The 23,610-nt window shown below is 36.4% G+C and overlaps 1 protein-coding gene across 10 annotated transcripts in view; it reads left to right on the forward strand.

Annotated features, from left to right (window-relative positions):
- The first annotated feature begins 332 nt into the window (after window positions 1–332).
- DDX4 (DEAD-box helicase 4) overlaps window positions 333–23,610 on the forward strand; it is a 72,606-nt gene continuing 49,328 nt past the window's right edge. For all 10 annotated transcript variants that reach the window (XM_077773006.1, XM_077773011.1, XM_077773009.1 and 7 more), the window contains exons 1-3: window positions 333–396; window positions 1,185–1,290; window positions 10,399–10,459. In XM_077773006.1, the coding sequence (XP_077629132.1) occupies window positions 1,219–1,290; window positions 10,399–10,459 (133 nt within the window). In that variant the 5' untranslated portion in view covers window positions 333–396; window positions 1,185–1,218. The remainder of the gene's footprint in view (window positions 397–1,184; window positions 1,291–10,398; window positions 10,460–23,610) is intronic.

A 23,610-nucleotide genomic window follows, 5' to 3' on the forward strand; every position in this document is an offset into this window, starting at 1 on the left:
ATTATAAAAAGGGAGGTGGACATCTTTGGCTTGCAGTACTTGCACTGAGAAAATGTAAGGCATCTGCACATTGAGAACTGCCCCCGCCCCAAGAATCTAGAGACAAGTAGTTCGTGGCCATTCGTGTATCCCCAGGCCTAACGGGCCACTGTGTGAAGAAGATAGTGGATCTGGCCTTAGCGACCTCAAATGTGAGCAAATAGGGAACGCACGCCTGGAGATGGGGCGGGGCAACACCGGCTCTCTGAGCGCTGATTGGCTGGCGGCCCTTGTTGCCTGGTGCCATTTTGTTGTTGAAGCTGCGCACCTGACGCAGTCAGCGGCGTCCTGCACGTGCAGCCGTTTAAGCGGCGGCGTCTGCGCCTGCGAGGACACCGGGAGAGCAGCAGCGGAGAGGTGAGTGGCCTGGCGACTTTCCTCCTGGTGCGGGCCTCCCCTGGCCGCTGTGGGTTTCCCGGTAGCCAGAATTTGGTCCAGATGAAGTATGGATAGGGAGGTAGGCCTTGTAGCCGTCCTTTGGGGCTTTTCTTTCTCCTGCCGGTGTAGGTCTTAAAGCCCGGCGGATGCCTGTAGGGCTCAAGGCCTGTAGAGGAGGAAACGAAGCCTCTTGGCCCAGCTCCTGTGTGGCTTTTTCTCTGAACAAGAGTGGCTGTAGTATCATTAGTGTACAATTGCCTCTTGGAGTAAGGAGTTGTCCATTGTTGAAAGGATTTGAGCCACCTAACCCATGTCCCCTACCCCGCCAAGCCGGAAGGCCCTGGCCCCAGCTACCTCTCTCCCGGTAAACTATCAAAAGCTACAAACCAAACATCTTTACCTTTGAAGGGAGGTGTGCAAAGAGAGAAACTTTGAGTAGTAGTTGAAAAATTTCCCTTGCCCTTAAGATCCAGTAAGCCGTTTGGGGGACCCTTGGAAGGAGAGGATAAATTCAATGAACAGATTTTGGGGAAAAGCCCAGTAGGGACATGGTGATTACAAGAGTGACTAAGTGGTTCAGCTCACTTTTAAAGATGAAAAAGGGTGTATGTAAGGTAAGAAACAAAACTCCGTTTTTGCTAACAGTTTTGGGGAAGATCAGCAGCTATTTCAGTAGTTTTGGGGGGGCGTATGTGAAAGTGTGATAGTTTATGTTATTAAATATATGATTCTGATCTAATAGAGGCCAAATGTGCATTTTTTTTAAGAAAAAATTTAGATAAAAATAGAACTGGAGCCACCATGGGAGATGAAGATTGGGAAGCCGAAATAATCAAACCTCATGTGTCTTCCTATGTTCCTGTATTTGAGAAGGTAGTAAAATTTAAAGTTTGTGGTTGTTAAATGCTACAGATTTTATTGAGGTTGAAAATCACTGTGGTGGGAAAGTTCTAGATTACAGTCTGGTGGAGTGTACTGTGCTTGTCTCCATCTGATTGTTATTAACTGCCTTAGGGGCAATGAAGAAGAGGCACTCTAAGCCTCAAGTGGAATAAAATAGCATGAGGTAATTTGATAATTGTGTTGATAGTGACAATTTAAATGTCAGTGATTTAGGACTTTCTGTGGGTGGAAGCGGGCTGGTACAAATGTGGTTGAATATGTCCGAGAGACACTTGTATTGAAAACTGAAAAATACAATTTGGTGTTGGGTTATATTTTGAATTCTATAAATTGGTTTCCTACAAGTCGGATGCATATCTTAGGCTGATTGATATGGTATCATCACTTGGTTCTTCAAGTGTGCAAATCATCATCAGGTCTTTTTCTTTAGTGGCATTTGGAAAGTTGCATTGTAATTCGAAAGAAGAAGATTTGGAGAAGCTTTTTGGTTTTCAGTTCTTATTTGAAAGTTGACTTAAAAAAAACTCTAGAAGTTAATATATTTTATTATTTTTTTAATGTTTATTTTTGAGAGAGAGAGAGAGAGAGAGACAAAGTATGAGGGGCAGAGGGACAGAGAGAGAAGGGCTGTCAGCACAGAGCTGGACAAGGGGCTTGAACTCAAAAAAACTGCGAGATCATGACCTAAACTAAAGTGGGACGTTTAACTGACTGAGCCACCCCGGTGCCTCTAGAAGTTAACAAATTTTAAAGGTTTTTTTTTTTTTTTTTGGCCTAAGTATCATTTACTTGGAAATGTCTCAAAAGTTGATATTCTTTTCTTTCTTTCTTTTTTTTAAATTCATCTGTTCACTTTGAGAAAGACAGAAATAGTGTGAATGGGGCAGGAGCAGAGAGAGTGGGAATCAGAGAATCCCAAGGAGACTCCCCTCTGTCAGCATGGAGCCCATGAGAGCCTCAAACCCATGATACCTTGAAATCATGACCTGACCCGAAACCAAGAGTCGGTTGCTTAACTGACTGTGCCACCCAGGCACCCCTATATTCTTTTCTTTTAAAATTTCTAGTTTGCATTAAAATTTTTTTTAATGTTTTTTATTTCTGAGAGAGAGAGAAGAGACAGTATGAGCAGGGGAGGGTCAGAGAGAGAAAGGGAGATACAGACTCTGAAACAGACTCCAGGCTCTGAGCTAGCTGTCAGCACAGAGCCCGTTGCAGGGCTTGAACCCAGAACTGTGAGATCATGCCCTGAGCCAAAGTTGGATGCTCAGCCGACTGAGCCGCCCAGGCACCCCTCTAGTTTGCATTTATGTTGGTCAAGTTTTACAAACACTTTGCTATTTCAAGAGATATATTAGTGAAAGTTCTTATATCACAAATATAAAATACGTAATCCTTTATTTTCTTAATTGTATTTGATCTGTATATAAAGTTTATTTCAAAATACTGAAGACTTTTTTTGGTGGGGGTATCAAAATATCCAGGATCTTAATCTGAATTTACCATGTTTCTTTTTTTGGAGCTTACTTGAGAAATGACATCTCTTGTGTGTTACTTTTTTTTTTTAATGGTCCTGTGCCTATCATAAACTTTTTTTTTTTTTATAATATTGGGAGAAGAGAAAAAGTACTTAACAGTCTTATTAGTGCAAACGCTTGTAAATCTTTATTACATTCTGTTTTTTCCACCCTCAAATGATAGTACATAATAGTATTTTTGATTCCAGCTTTTTCACTCTTGACCACGGTTCCATATTGCTACTAACTTCCTAAAAATAATTTCTTACAGCTGCACAGTACTTCAAGGAATGGGTCTACCATAATTTGGTTTTAACTTGAGAGTTTATTTTTCAAAAATGGAATTACTTGCTCAAAGATATTTTATGGTTCTTTTTACCCCAGTTCTCAGTAGATTTATTATATTAAAAAGTTTAGTTCATAAAAAGACATTTTCACTTGAACTTAAATAGTCATTTAATTTTTATTTACTCTTAGTCTGAGATTTTTTCTTCATTAAGCATTCCTCAAATAGTACACTAGACTATCATGTAAAGCATGTTTATTGCATAGGCTGTCTGAAATTGAGGATGGTTGACAGATCTTTCAAACTTAACTTTTTGGAAATATTTGTGCTATTTAGTAATATACCTTGTTTAATATTAGGAATACTAAATTGAATGTTAAATAATGCTAACTTTACCTTATGATTCTTAACATTTATGTGGGGCCAATTTATAAATTGTTTGCATTTGTCTGCAAACCTCATTCCTGATGCTGTTGAGCAATTAGCTATCTGGCCTAGTTGACTTGGAGGAACATGGTGCAGTCAATGGCTTTGTCTGCCTTGGTTGAATAAAAACTGCAGAAAGTGAGGGTGAGTACATGGTATATACATGTGGGAGAGATCTCAGGTCTTTTATTCAGCCTAGTTCTTTTAAAGGCACCATTTTGATTGGTTGTTCTGAATTTCTATTTTAATTAAAAAAAAAAATATATTGATGTTGAGAGAGAGTGCAAGTGGAGGAGGGTTGGAGAGAGGATCCCAAGCAGGCTCCATACTGTCAGCACACAGCCCGAGGAGGGGCTCAAACTTACACACTGCTGAGATTATGACCTGAGACAAAATCAAGAGTCAGATGCTTAACTGACTGAGCTGCCCAGGCACCCCCTGAATTTCTATTTTAAGAGACAGCTGGGCTTTTTGTTTTTAAAATTTGTCTTCCCTCTGCAGCTGTCTTGGCTTGATTTCATAAACATATCTCATCAGCCTTTTCTGAATACTTTTCAGGATTTTTATTTGGAGATTTAATAGTTACACATCCTTATAGAATTTTGGACTGATAGGCCACTGGTGAAGTGTACCACCTAGATATAGACCAGTGAATTATGTGAGGTTAAGAAGAATTTGATAACTGAGCAATTATGTAGGTCAGACATCTTAGTTGTTAGACATTTGCATATTGCATGTAAGCTTGTTGGAATGAGTGTTGGAGTGGTGAGGATAGTGAATGGAACAGGGTATTGGGTTTGCTCACTAGCTGTGTAATGAATGCTTCTTGTTAGGTGACCATGGGAGTAAGTCTACACAGTGATTGCTTCTGTCTCCTCTATCTGCTCTTTTGGTGGCACATTTCAGAAGGCAAATATTCTTGTGATTAAAGTAGAAATAGCTTGAGCTAATTGGTCCACCCACAGTTACAATTTTATTAAGCAGTAGTAGCAAAGTTTGTAATAATTAACTAGATAAGAAAATAAAGTTCTGGGCTTCTCTGCTCATACTGTGGTTCTGAAGTAGCAGGAAAAAATGTGGCCCTTGAACATCATTGTGTTGACAGACCTAAGGAAGCTGAACTACTAGAGCCTTAAGAAGATTTTGAGCAATTTCTGCCTATAATCATCACTGAGATGTGGGAGGATATTGTGTCTTCTTCTCCCACATCTTTAAGCTGGGAAATTATTATATGCTAAATAAGAGCAAATTATGGAAGCTGGTCAAAATGGTTATTCAAATAAAATGGTCATCCTAATAAAAGTGGCAGGCTTGGAGGAAAGAGCTCTGACTCATCTTCAGAATCTAAATAATGGAGTCCAGGGTAGAGTGAAAAGATATGAGAAGGCTGAGGAGATGGCAGAGATGTTGGTGGAGCAGGTCTAGAGAATAGAGAAAAGTGAATCCTCTTGAAAAAGAATCCTCAATTTACAGCCAGCAGATTCTAGTCAACTGATTGGGTGACACCAGAGAGAAGCTAAAACTAGAGAGCCTTTTGTTTTCTTTTTTCTCTGTCTGTATACTGTTACCATTTATAGTAGGTTTTACTCACAGTATGTGGGAGATGACTTGACTGTAAGTTTTGATTGTTAAATGTTTTTGTTTGGGGAAATAACTTTTATTTGGAAAATGCTCTTAGATACAGAAATTAGGGTCTAGATTGTAAGCTCCTAGAACAGTCATTCATATTTGTCCCTGGCTTTGGTTGTTTTTTTTCTAAATTTTGAGGTATTTTGCTTTTTCTTGTGTGATATGGTAGCTCTCTAGAACTTTAGATCTGTGTGTGATACATGAGACTAAAGAGTTGGAGTTCTTCAGCTCTGGAGGTGCTGAAGTAGCTGCAGTAATTTTAGATGTCTCCATGTAGCAATTGTTGAAGAAAGGAGCAGGCTTCAACTGTGGATGTGAATGGGGCTAATCTGGCTAGAACTGATCAGAAGAAGCAATGGAGGAAAATACTGTCTGTATTTTGAGACTTTGATTTCTGTGTCATACCAAAGAAGGAGAAATACAACCTGTCTGGTCATTTTATTTGGACAACCTAGCTCATCTGTATTTGACATGGAACCTAAAATAGGAAATGATATCTTGGTACTCTGTATAAATTGATACATTCTTCTGCATTTCAGGGGATTCTGAATATAAAATGAAAGACATATTTGCTAAGAACTTTAATGGGCTGGGGTAAGAAAACATGGAACTGTCTGCATTGGACCCCAAATTGGACAGGGAGGTAGGCATCTTCAAGGTTCATAAATTGTCCAGCTATAAGTTCATTTGAGAAGCAGCTCTGACAAGTTGAGATCAAAACCTTGCCACGTTAAAAAAAGAAAAACCTTACCATGTTGATGGAAATACTCATTTGCTTGAAAATAGAAAAGACCTTTAAAAATGAAAAATTGAATGAATTATTGAAAAAATGAGTCATATAAAAAATGAATAATTCAATGAATAATTGAAAATATTAAGAGTACATTGAAGGTGAAAAGAAATGTGTTTACCATAATGCAAATGAATTATTTGTAGCTGCATATGAGAGCCCTTAAGTGTAAAACATTTTGAAATTTATTAAATTGGCTTACTAGGATAGTTTAGAGGTTATAAATGATGTACAGCCAAATATTCCAGAAATAGGCTAATGACAAGATCTGTGATTCATCCAACCAATCTTTATTGAGCCCTCGTAGGTGCTGAGGATAGTGGTGAAGAGGATAGGTAAAGGGCATATTAAGATGGCCATTGTATTTTACTGGAGGACACAGAATAAGCACACTTGACAACCAGTAGTATAAAGTGAAATACGAAAAACAGGAAAATAATCAATAAAGTGTGTGTGTGTGTGGGTGAGAGAGACAGAGAGACAGAGACAGGCAACTTGGGTGGGGTGAATTTAAATGAGGTGGACCTGAAAAGCTTCCCAAGACAATGATTCATGAGCCTAAGACCTGAAGGAGTCCCAACAGGATGTCACATGTAGAGGTCCTGAGGAAGGGACAAACTTGTATCAAGGCAGCAGGAATAATTAAAAGGTATTAATTTCCCATGGCTATTATAACATATTACCACAAACTTGGTGTTTTTAAAGCAACAGAAATATATTTTCTTACAGTTCTGGAGACCAGCAGTTAGGAATCTAGGTGTCATCATGGCTGTCTTTCTTGTATAGGTTCTGAGAGAGCATCCATGATTCTTCCAGCTTCTGGCATTCTTACAGGCAGTCTCTGCTCTGTCTTCCCATGGCTTCGGTTAACTTCCTTTGCCTCTCATAAGGATATTTGTGGTGACATTTAGGGTTTACACAGATAACCCAGAATAATTTACTCTTTTCAGAATCCGTAATTTAATAATACCTGCATGAACTCTCTTTCCAAGTAAGATAATGTTTACAAGTTTCAGGGGTTAGTACTTAATGTCTTTGGATGGCCATATTTCAGCCTGCTACGTGTAGTATGGCTAAAGCACTGTGAGATGAAAGAGTGGTAGAAAATGAAGTCAGAGAGGGAAAGGGACTGGCGTGATTGGATGTAGAGAGTGAAAGAGTAGTCAAGGTTGGTGGCTAGGTTTTTAAATTTTATTTTTTATTGAAGTATAATTGATACACAATGTTACATTAGTTTCAGGTGTACAGCACAGTGATTTGATGAGTTTGCATGTTAAGATATGCTGGTACTAGTGTAGATACCATCTGTAAACTATATAATGCTATTACAGTATCATTGCTTGTGTTGTATCATGGGTTTCTTTTAAATTTAAGCAGCTGGATATTTCCCATTTGCTGAAATGGAGAATCTCTGAAAAATGTACAAGCTTGGGAGGGGTAAAAACAAAGAATCTTAGGTTTGTTGTGTTCAGTTTGTTCAGTCAGTAGTTTTTATGTATTAGTTGCTTAGAAGAAGGATCAGGGGTATAGATAGACAAATAATTACCACATTTATATTAATGGGATTTTTAAAATTTATTAATTTTTTTAATGTTTATTTTTGAAAGAGGGAAAGCATAGGTGTGAGCAGGGGAGGAGCAGAGAGAGAGGAGACAGGATCCCGAGCAGGCTCTGTGCACTAACCATGAGATCATGACCTGAGCTGAAAGCAAGAGTCAGATGGTTAACTGACTGAGCCACCCAGGTGCCCCTGTATATTAATGGGATTTAAAGCTATGAGACTAGGTGGGGATGCATAGCGTAAAACAGATTTAGAGGGCTTGACCCTGGATAGTCCAACTTGAGAGATCCATTATAGGAGGAGCTGGCAAAAGGAGATTGAGGAGGAAGTAGCCTGTGGAGCAAGAAAGAAAACCAGGAAATTGTGTGTTCCTTAAGCCAAGAGAAGTATGTTGTAAAGAGGAAGGAAATAGTTTGCCATTTCAAATGCTGCTGAGAGCTCTGGTATGAAAGATAAAAGTAGTAATTTTATTACATAATTTCCTTATTAAAAGTATTTTTCTGTGTAGAAGCGAGGATGGAAGCTAAACTGGAGTAGATTTAAGGAAAAAAGGGATATGAACAAGTAGAGGCAGCAACTGTAGAAGTTTTGATTTGAGAGGCAGAGAAGTGGTGCAATAGCAGAAGGGTATATGAATGTAATTTATTTTTAAGGTAGTGAAAAAGGTTAAGAATTTTTAATGATGTTTTGTTTCAAAATTTGCCTTGGAATTTTTAAATTTCGTGCAATAGAATATTAAATTCCACAGCGTGAAGATCATCTAATAATAAGTTTTTAAGTTCATGAATGCCAGGGGCGCCAGGGTGGCTTAGTCGGTTAAGCGTCCGACTTTCGCTTANAAGTTCATGAATGCCAAAGTGTTTCATTACCTTTATTAGCTTTATAACACTTAAATAAAACCATCCGTTTTTTGGATTCTATTCATGCAATAATACTTTGGCCACTAGGGAAAAAAAATGTCTTGAGAATTGCACTTTAAAGAAGAAAAACTGGATCACTCTTGTTTGTTTTAATGTCTATGGTAATTGTAAATTGAAACTTTTTACTGTAGTAATTACGAAAAGCCCAAGGTGTTTCAGGGATGCTGTATTTGCCTTTCTGTTCTTAATAACTCAGAGAATAATTGGTGGCTTTTGGGCTATTTAAAAGTAGTTTTAAAAGTCATTTAGTGTCTTTTGTGAAAGAAATTTTAGAAAATAAGTAATACTGGGGTACTTGGGTGGGTCAGTTGGTTCAGCGGCTGACTTTCCCTCAGGTCATGATCTCAGAGTGCATAAGTTCAAGCCCCGCATCAGGCTCCATGCTGACAGCTCAGAGCCTGGAGCCTGCTTCAGATAATGTGTCTCCCTCTCTCTTTGCCCCTACCCCACTCTTGCTGTGTGTGTGTCTCTCTCTCTTTCTCTCTCAAAATAAATAAATAAATAAGGAAGTAAACATTGAAAAATTAGAAAGTATTACTTGTAAACTCCCTCTAACTTTTGGCTTATTTAAAGGAACTTATGTAAAGAAATATTGTGACTATTCTAAGGTAGCCACTTAACTAAGGTATCATCTAAGTTTTAGAACACCTTTCATTTTTAAAGTATTGAATTCCGCTTTTCATGTGCAAGAATTTGAGAGCTCTCTTTTGTAAGTTTTGTCCTAAGTAGAGGAAGCTTATATGAGGTGAAATTAAGGAGTCAGTTAATGATTATAAGGGCATCCTATAATCATAAGGGAATTCAGTTGAGAAAAAGGTTACTTAAGTTTTTGTTAACACAGAGGTAAACTAAGAAATATTGGAAGATTCCCAAATTAACTTGATATTTAGCTATTGGTTTTATAACAAAAGTTGAATTTTCTGAGCCCAACAGAAATGCAAGTACATCACTGCAAATGTAATACATATGCATTAATAGCAAATATATATATTTTGAAACTAAGGTAAGGAAAATGGAATAGTTAGTATTTGAGAGCATCAACATCAGTCTTCAGCTGTTGATTTGAAAAGTTTGATGGAAATTAACAATGAATATTCTGATCTGGTAGCTAACATGAACCCACTCTGTTGTATTTGTACGCATTTGCTGTGTGTGTGTGTGTGTGTGTGTGTGTGTGTGTGTGTGTGTAGGTATATTGTTTTTAGTGCTTCGGCGACATTGTATTTTAGTGTAACTTTGTTTTAAAAAAATGTAACTGTGTTGTTTCCCTTTATAGAAACACAGTTGGAGTTTTAAAAATAAATTCCTGTAGTACTTTATTATAGAAACTGTTATCCACTGGACTCTCCTGTGCTCTATTTTATTCTGTGCATTGTTAATGAGCATACTGTTAAATACTGAACTTTTAAAAATATATTGTATGTTGGCAGGCATTGATGTATTCATGTGTTATTTTGGTCAGATTTTATATACTAATAGTACTTTATTAGACTTTTCAAGTATATGAGTGAGTAAACTTTTAAGTCAGATGTCAGCAGACTCTTTCCGTAAAGGGCTAGATACTAAATATTTTAGACCTCACAGGATTTATGATCTCTGTTGCAACTTCGCTATTCTGGTGGGAAAGCAGCCATAGACATTTCTAGATGAATGAGGGTGGCTATGTTTCAATAAAGCTTTATTTACAAAACAAGTGGTTGACCAGATTTAGCTCATAGCTGTAGTTGGCTGATCATTGTTTTAAGTGATACATTAATATGTTATACATTCAGTGTTATTAAAGTGAAGAGGTTTCTGAATAATTAATTAAGGAATGAGTGACCTGGAAAATGTTACAGTCTGTTACTGTTTTGTTTGCAACAAAGTCCATTTGTTAAAGTTTTCTGGTATTTGTGATGACATATTCTTATTTTCAAAGTAGAAAATGATTCTTTTGTTCCTATTTACAGGATAGGTATTCTTCTGGAGCAAATGGAGACACTTTTAAGAGGACTCCAGCTTCATCATCAGGTAAGTGTTGAGACAAAAAGATGGAACCCTTTTAAGGTTAAAGGCTTCACTTAGTGAATGAGGAGCAGACTAGTAGACATAAATAGTATTGGTTAAATTTCTGTGAGAATTTATTCTGTTTGGATGTTTTTAGGGAGGGCCACTTCCAGCTAGAGGAAGCAAGACAGGAGAGAGTATAGTGCTATAGACTACAGTGCTTTAATATTATTTGATTTTGTAGGTGGCCTGTTAATCCTTTGCCCACCTTGCAAGTTGTATATTTGTCGCTCGGACTGCTAGAGAATTGTCAGGGCTCCTGACCTATGGTAGTAGGAGATGGGACTGTTAGGTTGTTGCTTGTTTTTACAGTGTAAATATTAAATATTTAATATGTAAATATTAACACACTACTGCAAAAACAATGGGTCAAATAAGAAATCAAATGGCAAATTAAAATATGTCAAAAGAAAAAAAGATACAATATTCCAAAACGTATGGGGTGCACCAAAAGCAGATGTTAGAGTGAAACTTATGTTGCAACTGCTTATATTAATAAAAAAGTTAAATAGCTTAACATGACACCACAGACAACTAGAAAAAGAATAAACTTAGCTGAAATTTAGTAAAGGAAGGAAATAACAAAAAACAAATTGGGACTAAACAATTACATAACATTAAAAGTAATGACCAGTTTAAAAAAAAAAAACTGCACAAAATTGGCAGTTTTAACTCTGTTAACTAAGAAAACAAGACTCAAAATCCAAAATGAGATATAGAAGAGAAAACAGTAGATAACCACAGAAATACATAGTGTAATAACAGATTATCATGTACAGTTAAATACAAATCAGATAATTTAGAAAAACAAAACAGATAATTCCTAAAAACACACAAGTTACCATGATTCAATCATAAATCTTGAATCCAAGAAATAGGAAATCTTAGACCAATAACAAGAATGAAAGTTAAATTAGGAATCCACCACAGAAAAGCCAAGACCTTATAGTTATATTGGCGAATTCTACCAAATATTTTTAAAAAAATTAATGGCACCCTTTATCAAAATCTTACAAATAATGCAATAGAGGAACACTTTCAGAACATTCCATGAAGCTACTACTACCCTGATAACCAAAACAGGATAAAAACAGTACAAGAACAAAATCATCTAGTTTGTCTCACATAAGTATTGATACTCCCAACTTTCTTTCCTTTGACATCCATTTGTGTGATAAATATTTCTCCATTCCTTCACTGTCAACCTGCAGATGTCTTTAGGTCTAAAATGAGCCTCAGGGCACCTGGGTGGCTCAGTTTAAGTGCTGGACTCGTGATTTTGGTTCAGGTCATGATCTCAAAATTGGTGAGATCAAGCCCCCCTATCAGGATCTATGTTGACAGCATAAAGCTTGTTTGGGATTCTCTCTCTCCTTCTCTCTCTGCCCCTCTTCTGCTCACACTCTGTCTCTCTCTCTCAAAATAAATAAACATTAAAAAAAAACCCCACCAAAATGAGTCTTTGGTAGGCTATAAGGTTGTTGAAGTAAATTGCAGTAGTGGTGGCCTGTCAGGATGCTTGTTTAATCCTGGGAAACCATCAAGACATCATGAGTTTCAGGATGCCTGGGTGGCTCAGTCAGTTAAGCGTCTGACTCATGATTTCAGCTCAGGGGTGACTGTCTACTGAGTGTGAAGCATGCTTAAGATTCTCTCTCTCATGAGGTACCTGGGTGACACTTGGTTTCAGCTCAGGTCATGATCCCAGAGTTTGTGAGTTCAAGCCCCACGTCGGGGTGCAGAGCCTGCTTGGAATTCTCTCTTCCTTACTGTCTGCCTCTCTCCCGTGCACACTGTCTCTTTGTCAAAAATAAACAAACAGACTTAAAAAAAAAGATTCTCTCTCTCCCCTTCTGCCGCTTTGGACTGCTCACATACACATTCTCAAATTAAAAAATTAAAAAAAAAAAATTTAATTCCCATTTTCACCTTAAGTTCAAAGTAATTATCTTGACAGAAGTTAAGAGATGCTTTTGCTGTTGTCAGGATGTATTTATCTTTCATAAACTTTTAAATTCAGTGGTTTATAGAGAATATTCAGATTAAGAAAAGTTGCTGAAATTGCTGCCTGCTGAAACACGAGCAGAAGGTTAATGTTGCTTCTATCTTGTGAACGACATACATGCATGCGTACTAGAAATATAAGAAAAGACAAATAGGTAAAAGAATCTGTTTATTTGCATAAATTACTGTATCAGGAGAAACCTTGTTCTTTAAGGTGCTGAAAACCAATTTTTGCAATGGAATTAAAATTTAGGTATATAATGTATCAAAGTAGAACATTGTTTTGTGGTGAAATCTTGAAGAAGCTAGATTGAAATAGCTGCCAACTTGAACATTAAGATTTCTGAATCTTGAGGGAAATGAAATCAGGTAATGAAAAATGCTATCTAGAAGAAGATAAGCAGGCAATTTACAAGTATTTTTTATAGCTCTTTTTTCATAGAAATAGAGTTTTTATTATAGAAAAGCATATGAAGCTAATGAATGTATCTAAGCCAATACCTATATATGAACTCAGAAAAGAAACAACCTTAAATGCAAGTAAAAAGGAAGAAATGATCTTAAAATTTGGCCCCCAGATTAAGCCACCATTGGCAGTATGTTGACTCAGCTGTTTTAGATTTTTGCATATATTCTTACATACATGAATATTATATACATGTTTATTTTTTATTGAAGTATAGTTGACATACAATGTTAAATTAGTTTCACATATACACCATAGTGATTCCACAAGTTTATACATTATATTGTGTTCACTTCTGTCACCATACAATACTATTGCAGTACAAATGACTATATTCCCTATGCTGTACCTTTTATTACTGTGATTTATTCATTCCATAACTGGAATCCTGTACATGTTCGTTTTTATCACAGCTATCTTTTTCTTTACCTACCGTCCACATTCTTTAAACAATTTTGAATAGAAACTTGTTAAAATCATATTGCTTTTGGGGTGCCTGGGTGACTCGGTTAAGTGGCAGAATTGGTTTTGGGTTAGGTAATGATCTCATGGTTCATGAGATCCAGCCCAGCCTCTGGCTCTGTGCTGATCAAGCTCTCCTCTCCCCTCCCCTTCTTTTTGGCTCTTCCCAGCTCATAGTTTCATTTTCTCTCAAAAAAAAAAAAAAAAAAAAAAAAGCATCTTCATTTTAGTGATAGTCATAGAAACTCTCCTAAGTCAATAGATACCATTTTATTCTTTGCAAAATTCAGTGGAAAAAAATCATGTTAACTGATCTTAAAATGTCAAATAGTAACTTCACACCTGACAATTGAAAACATTTAGTTCCCTTTCTCAGTCATCATTTAACTGAGTATGGAACATAAATATTTAGCCTCTCCCCTTCTTCCTGCAGCTTCCTCAGGCTTTTTTCCTCCTATGTTTGGTTACATTCTTGTTACTCTTCTGTTTCAGTTTTAGTAGACTTGCTGCTCTTTAGGCTTACATCCCAAGAATTAATAACTTCACCTCTTCTTTGTGTTCCATTTTCCGTGGATCCCATGTTTTCTCTGTCCTCATTTTTTTTGGATCCCATGTTTTCTCTGTCCTCATTTTTTTTTTTTTTTTCACCTCCGCTCGCTTGGATAGAGTCAGTTTTCCTTCATCTTGAGAAAGGAAGCCTAGGACGTAAATTTGAGTTACTACAAATGTCTTTACTTTCATTCTTAATAGTTTAAGAATAAACTTTCAGGTTGGAAAGAATTTCCCCCGCAGACTTCATATTGCTTCACTGTACATGAAATTCTAATGAGTTCTGGTTCTTTGTATATGACTATTTTTCTGAACTCTGTTCTAAAGTTTTAGGATCTATTTTGTCTTCTGCATACTGAAAATTTAATGATTATGTACCTTGATGTGGGACTTTATTGTGCAAGACACCTAATGAGCCTGTTAAATCAGAAATTCATATTCTTCACTCCTAAAAATTTTGCTGTTATTTTTTCTCTGAGGATTATTATAGTTTTATTTGAAAGTTATTTCTGTTCACTTTATTGTTTCTTAGAGTTTTTTCTTTCCTGTGTTTTATTCTGTGTCTTTTATTTTTATTTTTCATTGTTTATTTAATTTTCAGAAGTTTAAAATTCAGAAAATTAGAGAATATTATAACAATTATCCTAGTATTTACCACTGATTTAACATTTTTCATATTTCTTTTGAATGAAGTAGAATATGACAGATGAAACTGAAATCCTCTTTCAGCCTCTCTTCATAGTGTTCTTTGTTTTTATTCTCTTTCACAAAGAAACATTGTAATGCATGTAGTTACTTTTCAGTTTGTTTTTAATTTTTAAATACACATAAGTACTTGTAACTAAGTACTCCTTTGTATTTTATGCACAAATGCTTTGTTTTACTGCACTTGCAGTTTAAAATTTTTTTTAAAATGTTTATTTTTGAGAGAGAGAGACAGACAGAATGCAAGCAGGGGAGGAGCAGAGAGAGATTGGGAGTCACAGAATCCGAAACAGGCTCCAGGTTTCGGCTGACAGCACAGAGCCCACAAACTGTGAGATCATGACCTGAACCGAAGTTGGACACTTAACCAGCAGCCTCCCAGGTGCTCCTGGCTTGCAGTTTTTATCAACATTTTGAGATATGTCCATGTTGATTTATACAGAACTGATTTAGTTTTGTGTCCTGTTCCATTGTCTGAATATGTCACAATTTTTACTCCATTCTTTTATCCATTGACCATTTGTTTTCAGTACTGTGAACTGCCTGGTTATATCCTTTGCATATATATTTTACTGGATCACTTGTCTTTCGTTTCTCGGATTTTTTTTTTTTATATAATTTGTGTTTTGATTAACTATTGGATATATTGAGTTACAAATATTTTGTCCTTGTAGGTCTTCTCTTTTACTTTGCTTATAATTGTACATAAAATTTCAGTTTTGAACAAATGTAGCAATCTTAGATCATTTTGCTTTCTGTGTTGTAAGAAAATTTTCTACATCTAGGTTACAAAGATATTCAAAATTTTCTTCCAAAATGCTTAAGTTTTATTTGTCATGTTTGGATTTAAAATTTTTTTTTTTAATGTTTTATTTATTTCTAGGAGAGAGAGAGAGAGACAGCGTGAGCAGGGGAGGGTCAGAGAGAGAGGGAGTCACAGACTGAAATAGGCTCCAGGCTCTGAGCTGGCAGTCAGCACAGAGCCCGACGCGGGGCTCGAACCCACAAACCGCGAGATCATGACCTAAGCGAAAGTCGGACGCTTAACCGTCTAAGCCACCCAGGCACCCCTGTCATGTTTGGATTTTAAATTTATCTGAAATATAATGGTATGGTTTGGTGGTCTACCTTAATGTTTTCTTCCAAAAGGAAGAGTCACTTGTCCCAACACTGCTTTTGAAGGTCTCTGTATTAGTTTCCTAATGATGCTGTAACAAAGCACCACAGCTGGGTGGTTTAAAACAATAAAAATGGATTCTCTTACAATTTTAGTGGCTACAAGTCTGAAGTCAAGGTGTTAGCTGTTTCTGAAGGCCTCTAGGGAAGAATCTCTTCCATGTCTTTCCCTTAGCTCCTGGTGTTGGCTGTTGATCCCTAGTATTGCTTGACTGAAAGCTGTAAAACTCTAATCTCTTTCTCCACTGTAACAGGGTGTGTGACTGGGTCTCTCTGTCTCCTCTTACAAAGATATGAGTCATGTAGGACTAAGAGCCTACCCTACTCCAGTATGATAACCAATTACATCTGCAACAGCCTTACTTCTAAATAAGGTCACAATCTGAAGTTCCAGGAAGGATGTGAATTTTGGGTAGACACTATTCAACCCAGTACAGTCTGCGTCTAGGTTCTCTTGTGGTTTCCACTGCTCTTTGAGTCTATCCCTGCACAAAATTGCAATGTTTTAATTCTTTGGGCTTATTATAAGTTTTATTATTTGCTAAGACGATTCCCCCTTCATTGTTCTTTTTTCAGAATCATGTATTTGACCTTATTTTTCCAAATGAAATTTAGTATCTTTATTAATTAAAATTTTTTTAATGTTTATTTATTTTTGAGAGAGAGAGACAGAGTATGAGTGGGGGGAGTGCGTGGAGGGTGGGCAGAGACAGACGGAGACACAGAATCTGAAGAAGGCTCCAGGCTGCAAGCTGTCAGCTCAGAGCCTGCTGTGGGGCTTGAATCCACCAAGTGCAAAATCATGACCTGAGCAAAAGTCGGACCCTTAACCAACTGAGCCACCCAGGTGCCCCAATACTACATTGTCTTCATCACTATAGTTTTATACTATAGTACATAGTATATTATTGAAATTGAGTAGTGTCAGTTATCCAACTTTGTTCTTCTCCTTCAATATTGTATTAGCTATTTTAGGTATAGAATGTAAACTCCATATAAAAATTTAGAATCAGTTTGTCACTATCCACAAAATAACTTGCTGGGATTTTGATGGGGTTAGCACTGAATCTATAGATCAAGTTGTGAAGAACTGACATCTTCACAATAGTTTTTCTCTCTAAATGTGAAATATCTTTTCCATTTATTTGGTTCTTAGGTTTTGTTCATTAGAGCTTTGTAGTTATCCTCATAGAGATCTATATGTTTTGTTAGATTTATACCTATTTTATTTTTTGAGTGCTAATGTAAATGGTGATGTGTTTTATTTTCAAATTTAACTTGTTCATTACTGTTATATAGGAAAGCAGTTGGTTTTGTATATTAATCTGGTACCTTTGACCTTTGCTATAATTGCTTATTAGTTCCTGGCATTTTTTGTCTTTATTTTAGATTGTCTACGTTGATGATCATGTCATTTGCGAAAAAAGAGTTTTATTTATTCCTTTCCAAAATGTATACGTTTTGTTTTCTTTTCTTGCCTTGTTAAATTAGTTAGAATTTCTAGTATGATATTGAAATGGAATGATGAGAGGGCGCATCCTTGACTTGTATTGGACCTGATCTTAGAGGAAAAGCTTTGAGATTGTCAGTATTATGTATGATGTTACCTTTGGGGTTTTGTAGATAGTCTTTATGGAGTTGAATAAGTTTAACCTGCTTAACCACTTTTTTTTAAAAATTTTTTTTAACATTTACTTTTGAGAGACAGAGAGACAGAGTGTGAGCAGGGGAGGTTCAGAGAGAGAAGGAGACACAGAATTGGAAGCAAGCTCTAGGCTCTGAGCTGTCAACACAGATCACGATGCAGGGCTCAAACTCACAAACTGTGAGATCATGACCTGAGCCGAAGTCGGCCGCTTAACCAACTGAGCCACCGAGGCGCCCTTCTTAACCACTTTTAACTGTACATTTGAATCCTTTCTTTTGAATATGGTGTAAAATAGAGATCCCATTTTGTTCCTGTGTAAAGTAACCCGGTTTCCCCAGCACTATCTGTTAAATATGCTGTCTTTTCCCTATTGATGAGTGATGCACATTTCATCTCCTACATAGTTTTGTTCTTTTGTTGTCTTAAAGTAATGAATAAAACATATCATTCACTAAATAGTAGAAATAGTAAGCATTTAGAATTTTCTCGGTTTCAGTGAATGCTCCAAAATTTTTATAATTAAAGTATGATATTTGCTTTAGCCTTACATGAGTTGTTTTTTAAATCATGCCAAGGAAGTTTTTTTTCCACTTCTGGTCGAATATTAGTTTTGTTTAGAAAAGGCAGTTTAATGCTAACAAATGTTTTTTTTTTTTTTAAATTATGTCTGTTATTTGTCTTTAAGTCTCTTAATGTAGTGATATGAATGGAGTTTTTAAAAAAAATTATTTATTTTTGAAAGAAAGAGCACTAGTAGGGGAGAGGCAGAGAGACAGAAGTGGGGGTGGGGGGGAGACACAGAATCTGAAGCAGGCTCCAGGCTCTGAGCTGTCAGCGCAAAGTCTGATGTAGCGCTCTAAACCACGAACTGTAAGATCATGACCTGAGCTGAAGCTGGGCGCTTAGCCAACTGAGCCACCCAGGCGCCGTCCCCCGCTTTTTTAAAAATTTATTTATAAATGGAATTCTTTAAACTTGAACTTAATTTGTAGTCCTAGGATAAACCTGAATAGCTATTTTATTGTAGTATTCAGTGAAATGAGATGTTTTATTTTTATTTAGCACTTTAGAATTAATTTATTTAGATTGGCCTCTAGTTTTCTCATGTTCTAATTCATTTTGATTTTATGTTTTTCATCTTTCTTTAAAAAAATAAGCTCTGGTACATGGAAATTACCTGCTAATTACAAGTTTAGTTGCCTTTGTCTACAGATCTTTTTAGACCAGGTTCTTCTTTTAAAAACAATTGTTTTATTGAAGCATAGTATACACGCAGATTAACTCTTTTAAAGTAAGATTCACATCATAAATGTACAGCTTGCTGGATTTGAATAAACTTGAACACATTGCTGTGTTAAGCACCCAAATCAAGAAATAGAGAATTAGTGGAGCTCTAAAAACCCTTTTATGTCTTCCTTCAAGGCACCGTCACTCTGACCAGGAGTAGCTGTTGCTCTGATTTCTAGCACCATAGTTCAGTTTTTCCTGTAAATAGGAATTATTCACAGTGGAACTATATATTCTCTTGTGCTCAAGGTTCTCTCCATGTTATCAGTAGTTGTAGGTTATTCATGGATATGTGTATTGTACTTTGTAACTGTGCTGTAAACTGTATTAATGAAAATGTGGTAGTTTACCATATTTTCCTGTTTTGAATATTTCTGCTGTGAATATTTTCTGGTATTTTTTTTATGGTTATAAGAGTCTTGTTACTCAGAATGTGGTTGGAAGACCAGTAGCATTGATGTTACCTGCAGGCTTCCTAGAAAGAAGGAGTCTAATGCTCCAACCAAAAGTACTGCATCAAAGTGTACATTTTAACAAGATCACCAGGCAGTTCTTGTGCACATTACCTTTATAACTGCATGATTTATGGATGGAAAACTCAACATTGGTGATTTATAAATGTTTGGTCTTTGAGCTACTTGGGATAATGAAGGAGATTAGAAGCTAGGACAGCTGGTAAGCCCTAAATACTGAGAAGTTGTTTTAGAACTCTTTGCCACGAAGTCTTTCTCATCTTCCCTTACCCTTTTCACCTTGTGTTAAGCAGATCATTTCAGAGGAAGGTTGGAAGATCATAGAGGACTAGAACTCATACTGAACTCCCATAGTTGTTTTACTTGGTCTTTCAGTATGTGGTTTTTTTGTTTTTTGTTCAAAATTTGCTACTCCCTGGATCTGGTCCAAATGTGACTATAAAGGATATGTATTCTTTGGTCACTTGGTGTGAATTGCTTTCATTAATCTAATTTCATATTAAATGGAGTTTATTTTTATTTCTTTTGATTTGTTTTGATAGGGTTCAGAGCCCTATAGAAAAATAATTTGTAGAAAAATTTGTATTATGAACTTCTATACTGATATTTTTCTTAGTATGTATTAATTATGTTGGGGATTGAACTGGATAAAGTTCTGTGATGGCACATAATTAAATATGTGAAAGTGAGAGCAGCAGTTCCTAAAATTACTGAAGAAAAATTAAGCATAAAGAGAGTAATTGCTTGTTTCCTTTTGATTAGTGTGCTAAAAGCAAAGAAGTCAAGATGTGTTGTTTCTTAGAACCTTGTATTTTTTTTTTAATTAATTTTTAAAATTTTTATTTTGAGAGTGAGCAAGTATGGGGTGGGGCAGAGAGAGAGAGAGAGAGAGAGAATCGCAAGCAGGCTTTGTGCTGTCAGTACAGAGCCAAATGCAGGACTTGAACCCCTAAACCATGAGATCATGATGGGAGCAGAAACCAAGAGTTAGATGCTTAATTAGCTGAGCCAGCCAGAGACCCCAGAACCTTGTAGTTTTGGACCATCATTTTTAGGCTCTGCCTTGAGCTATTTAAAATTTTTGCATGCTGTTTCCTGTAACTTTTTTTTTTTTTTTTTTTGAAGTTTATTTGAGACAGAGCACAGGTAGGGTAGGGACAGAAAGAGAAGGAGAGAGAATTCCATGCAGGCTTCATACTGTCATTGCAGAGCTTCATGTGGGGTTTGAACCCATGAACTGTGAGATCATTACCTGAGCTGAGGTCGAGAGACCCTTAACCAACTGAGCCACCCAGGTGCCCCTCCTGTAATTCTTAAAAAAAATTATTATATCTGTCCTATGTTTTACATTCCACATTTGAGAGACTAATGGGGTCTTTTCCAAAATTATTTTTAACTTTGTCCCCCGATTTACCATCTGGATGGCTAGGTGCTTCTGATAGATTTCCTGTAGAGGATGTGTGCAGGTCTTCAATATCTTCAATAAGTAGGTGTTTAAATCTGATAATTGGGTTCAAATTGAAGTTCAGTCTTCATTATTGGTTGGACGACCTTGGTGTAGTTATCTAGGTTCTCTAAACTATTTCTTATTTTTAAATATTTATTTATTTTTGAACTTCAGTTATTTTTGAAAGAGAGAAAGAGGGAAGGAGAGAATCCTGAGTAGGCTCCATGCTGTCAGCCCAACATGAGGCTTGAATTCACGAGCTGTGAGATCATGACCAGAGCCAAGATCATGAGTCAGAGGCTTAACCAGCTGAGCCACTCAGGTGCCCATTTTCTCACTTTTATTTAAACAAAAAATTTTTTTAGTGTTTATTTTTGAGAGAGAGAAAGACAAGAGTGTGAGTAGGGGAAGGGCAGAGAGAGAGAGGGAGACCTAGAATCCAAAGCCGGCTCCAGGCCCTGAGCTGTCAGCACAGAGCCCGATGTGGGACTTGAACTCATAAACCTCAAGATCATGACCTGAGCTGAAGTCAGACAATCAGCTAAGCTACTAGGTGCTCCCCATTTCCCCCCCCCCTTTTTTTTTTTAATGACGGTAATGTAGTATAGTGCCTGGTGTCTGTGGTACTCAAATAATTTTCTTGTGCATATCTGATAATACTTAGCAGTCTTGAGTTTGACCACTTGTTTTAGTTGTCACCTAATTTTACTTTATCTTTGACTCTCATGAACTTCTTGAATTATAAGTTTTTCATCTTGGATGTTATCTTACTCTCTTTTTTTTAAATGTCTGATACTAGTTCAGATTACTTAAATTGTTTTTGAAATAGGTATAGTTTAGTATAGTTTTGGGATGGAAATACTGCCTTTTTGGCTTATCACCTATAGGATCTGATGTTTTGAGATTTTTACTTAGTTTAATTTTTCTAAAAATAAAAAGATGAACTTGGCAACACCTTACCCCCCTTTCTAACAGTTTTATTATGAGGATAAAGACCAAATAAGGTAATGCATGTAAGGTCGTTCTATAAAGTGTAAAGCTCTATACCAATGTGTAATGCTTTTATTGAAGGAGACAGTACTTTGTGTTGTTTAAATACATTATACTGTATTTTATGTGACCAGTCACATAATTTTTGGGGAAAGAAATTATAATCATAATTTGCTTTTCTTTCCAGTCATGGTTGACAATTTATTAAAACAGATGAAGCTGTATAAGAATGTAACCGTATCAGGTTTTCATTCTCAGTTCCAAGTGTGGTTAAGGTATTGATATAGTGTCATAGGCATTTTAGTTAAGTAGCTACATTGATTAGAAAACTTTCATATTCTGTGACCCTTTCTTTACTAAGAGGTGTAATACAGTATAGCTCGTACATGTTTGTTTAAATTTGCTTGACTTGACTGAGGTTTCAGAATACAAAATTCCATGCTCGTATTAGGAAATGCTATATTCCTCCCCCACACACTGTGGTAATTTTAATTTTGGGCCTCCCATTGTAGTAATTGCATTTTTGTCATAGAAGTTGGGAGAAGTGTAGATCTAGATGCTATAGTACCTACCTGAACATGTATTACAAGGCTCAAAGTACAGCATGAGTCAGATGAAGAGTTATTTGAAATTATAGCAGATGAAGAGAGAAAAAAATCAATAGTGGTGAAGTAATACAATGTCAGAAGTTAGAAGAAATCTTGGGAAGCGTATACAGAAATTTCAATTAATTGAGAAAGGATATTTTAGTCTGTTTCTTTTTTGAAAATTTTAAAAAATGTTTTATTTATTTCTGAGAGAGACAGACAGACAGACAGACACACACACACAGACAGAGAGCATGAGCAGGGTAGGATCAGAGACAGAGGGAGACACGGAATCCGAAGCAGGCTCCAGGCTCTGAGCTAGCTGTCAGCACAGAGCCTGATGCGGGGCTCAAACCCACGAGCCATGAGATCATGACCTGAGCCGAAGTTGGAAGCTTAACCGACTGAGCCACCCAAGAGCCCCTATTTTAGTCTGTTTCTTGAGGGTAAAACAATTCCTATTGACTTTTAAGAGCTTACAGTTATTTATATATATTAACTTTCTTATGTATTTGAGTACCACTCTACTGAAGTCCGTGATTATACTTTGATTCAAGATGGAAACATGAGTGAATGCCTTAATCTTTTCCACTGATGTCTGTTTAGCTTGGGAACTACCAGTCTTAGACCACTACTGTTCACTAGAACTCTCTGCAATGATGAAAATACTTTTTAGTTGAATTGTCTAATGTGATAGACACAGGTTACATCTCCTTGTTGAGTACTTGAAATGTGACTGACTGGTACAACTGAGAAACTGAAATTTTTATATTGCTTAATTTTAATTAATTTTGAATTTAAATGGTCACATACGGTTAAGCACTGTAGTATTACACGACATAGCTTTAAATTTGAGCCAGCAGAAGCATGACTATTGCTGTGTTGTGTATTTGGGCAGAACCTAGCTGGTGTTGAGAGAATTGTTAATTTTTCTGTCTGTGTCCTTGTCCTTGTAATGTCACCTTCCCTTTCTTCTTTACTGTGTGCCAAAAGCCAGGCTACTCCTTAGTGTTACTGTAACTGGTACTTCGATGTGGAATCCCTTGAATGTAGTAGCAGTTAGATTTTGAGTAAATCTTTCTTTGAACTCTACATGATCTGAGTGAGAATCTACCTGCCTGGAATTCAGCAACATTTAGGTTATCTGATGAAATGTCTAGCCTCATTGAGAGAAAAAGAAACTGATAGGAATTGTGATGCCAGAATCTAGGAAAGGGAAGAACATACAGAAGAGAGATGTATAGCTTAAATATTTTTTAGCACTCTTTTATTTTTGGAAGTCTTTTTTTTTTTTTTTTTTTTTTTTTTTTTTTTTTTTGTG

This window comes from Crocuta crocuta, unplaced genomic scaffold (genome assembly GCF_008692635.1).
Source record: "Crocuta crocuta isolate KB4526 unplaced genomic scaffold, BGI_CrCroc_1.0 scaffold107, whole genome shotgun sequence".
Classification (NCBI taxonomy): Eukaryota; Metazoa; Chordata; class Mammalia; order Carnivora; family Hyaenidae; genus Crocuta; species Crocuta crocuta.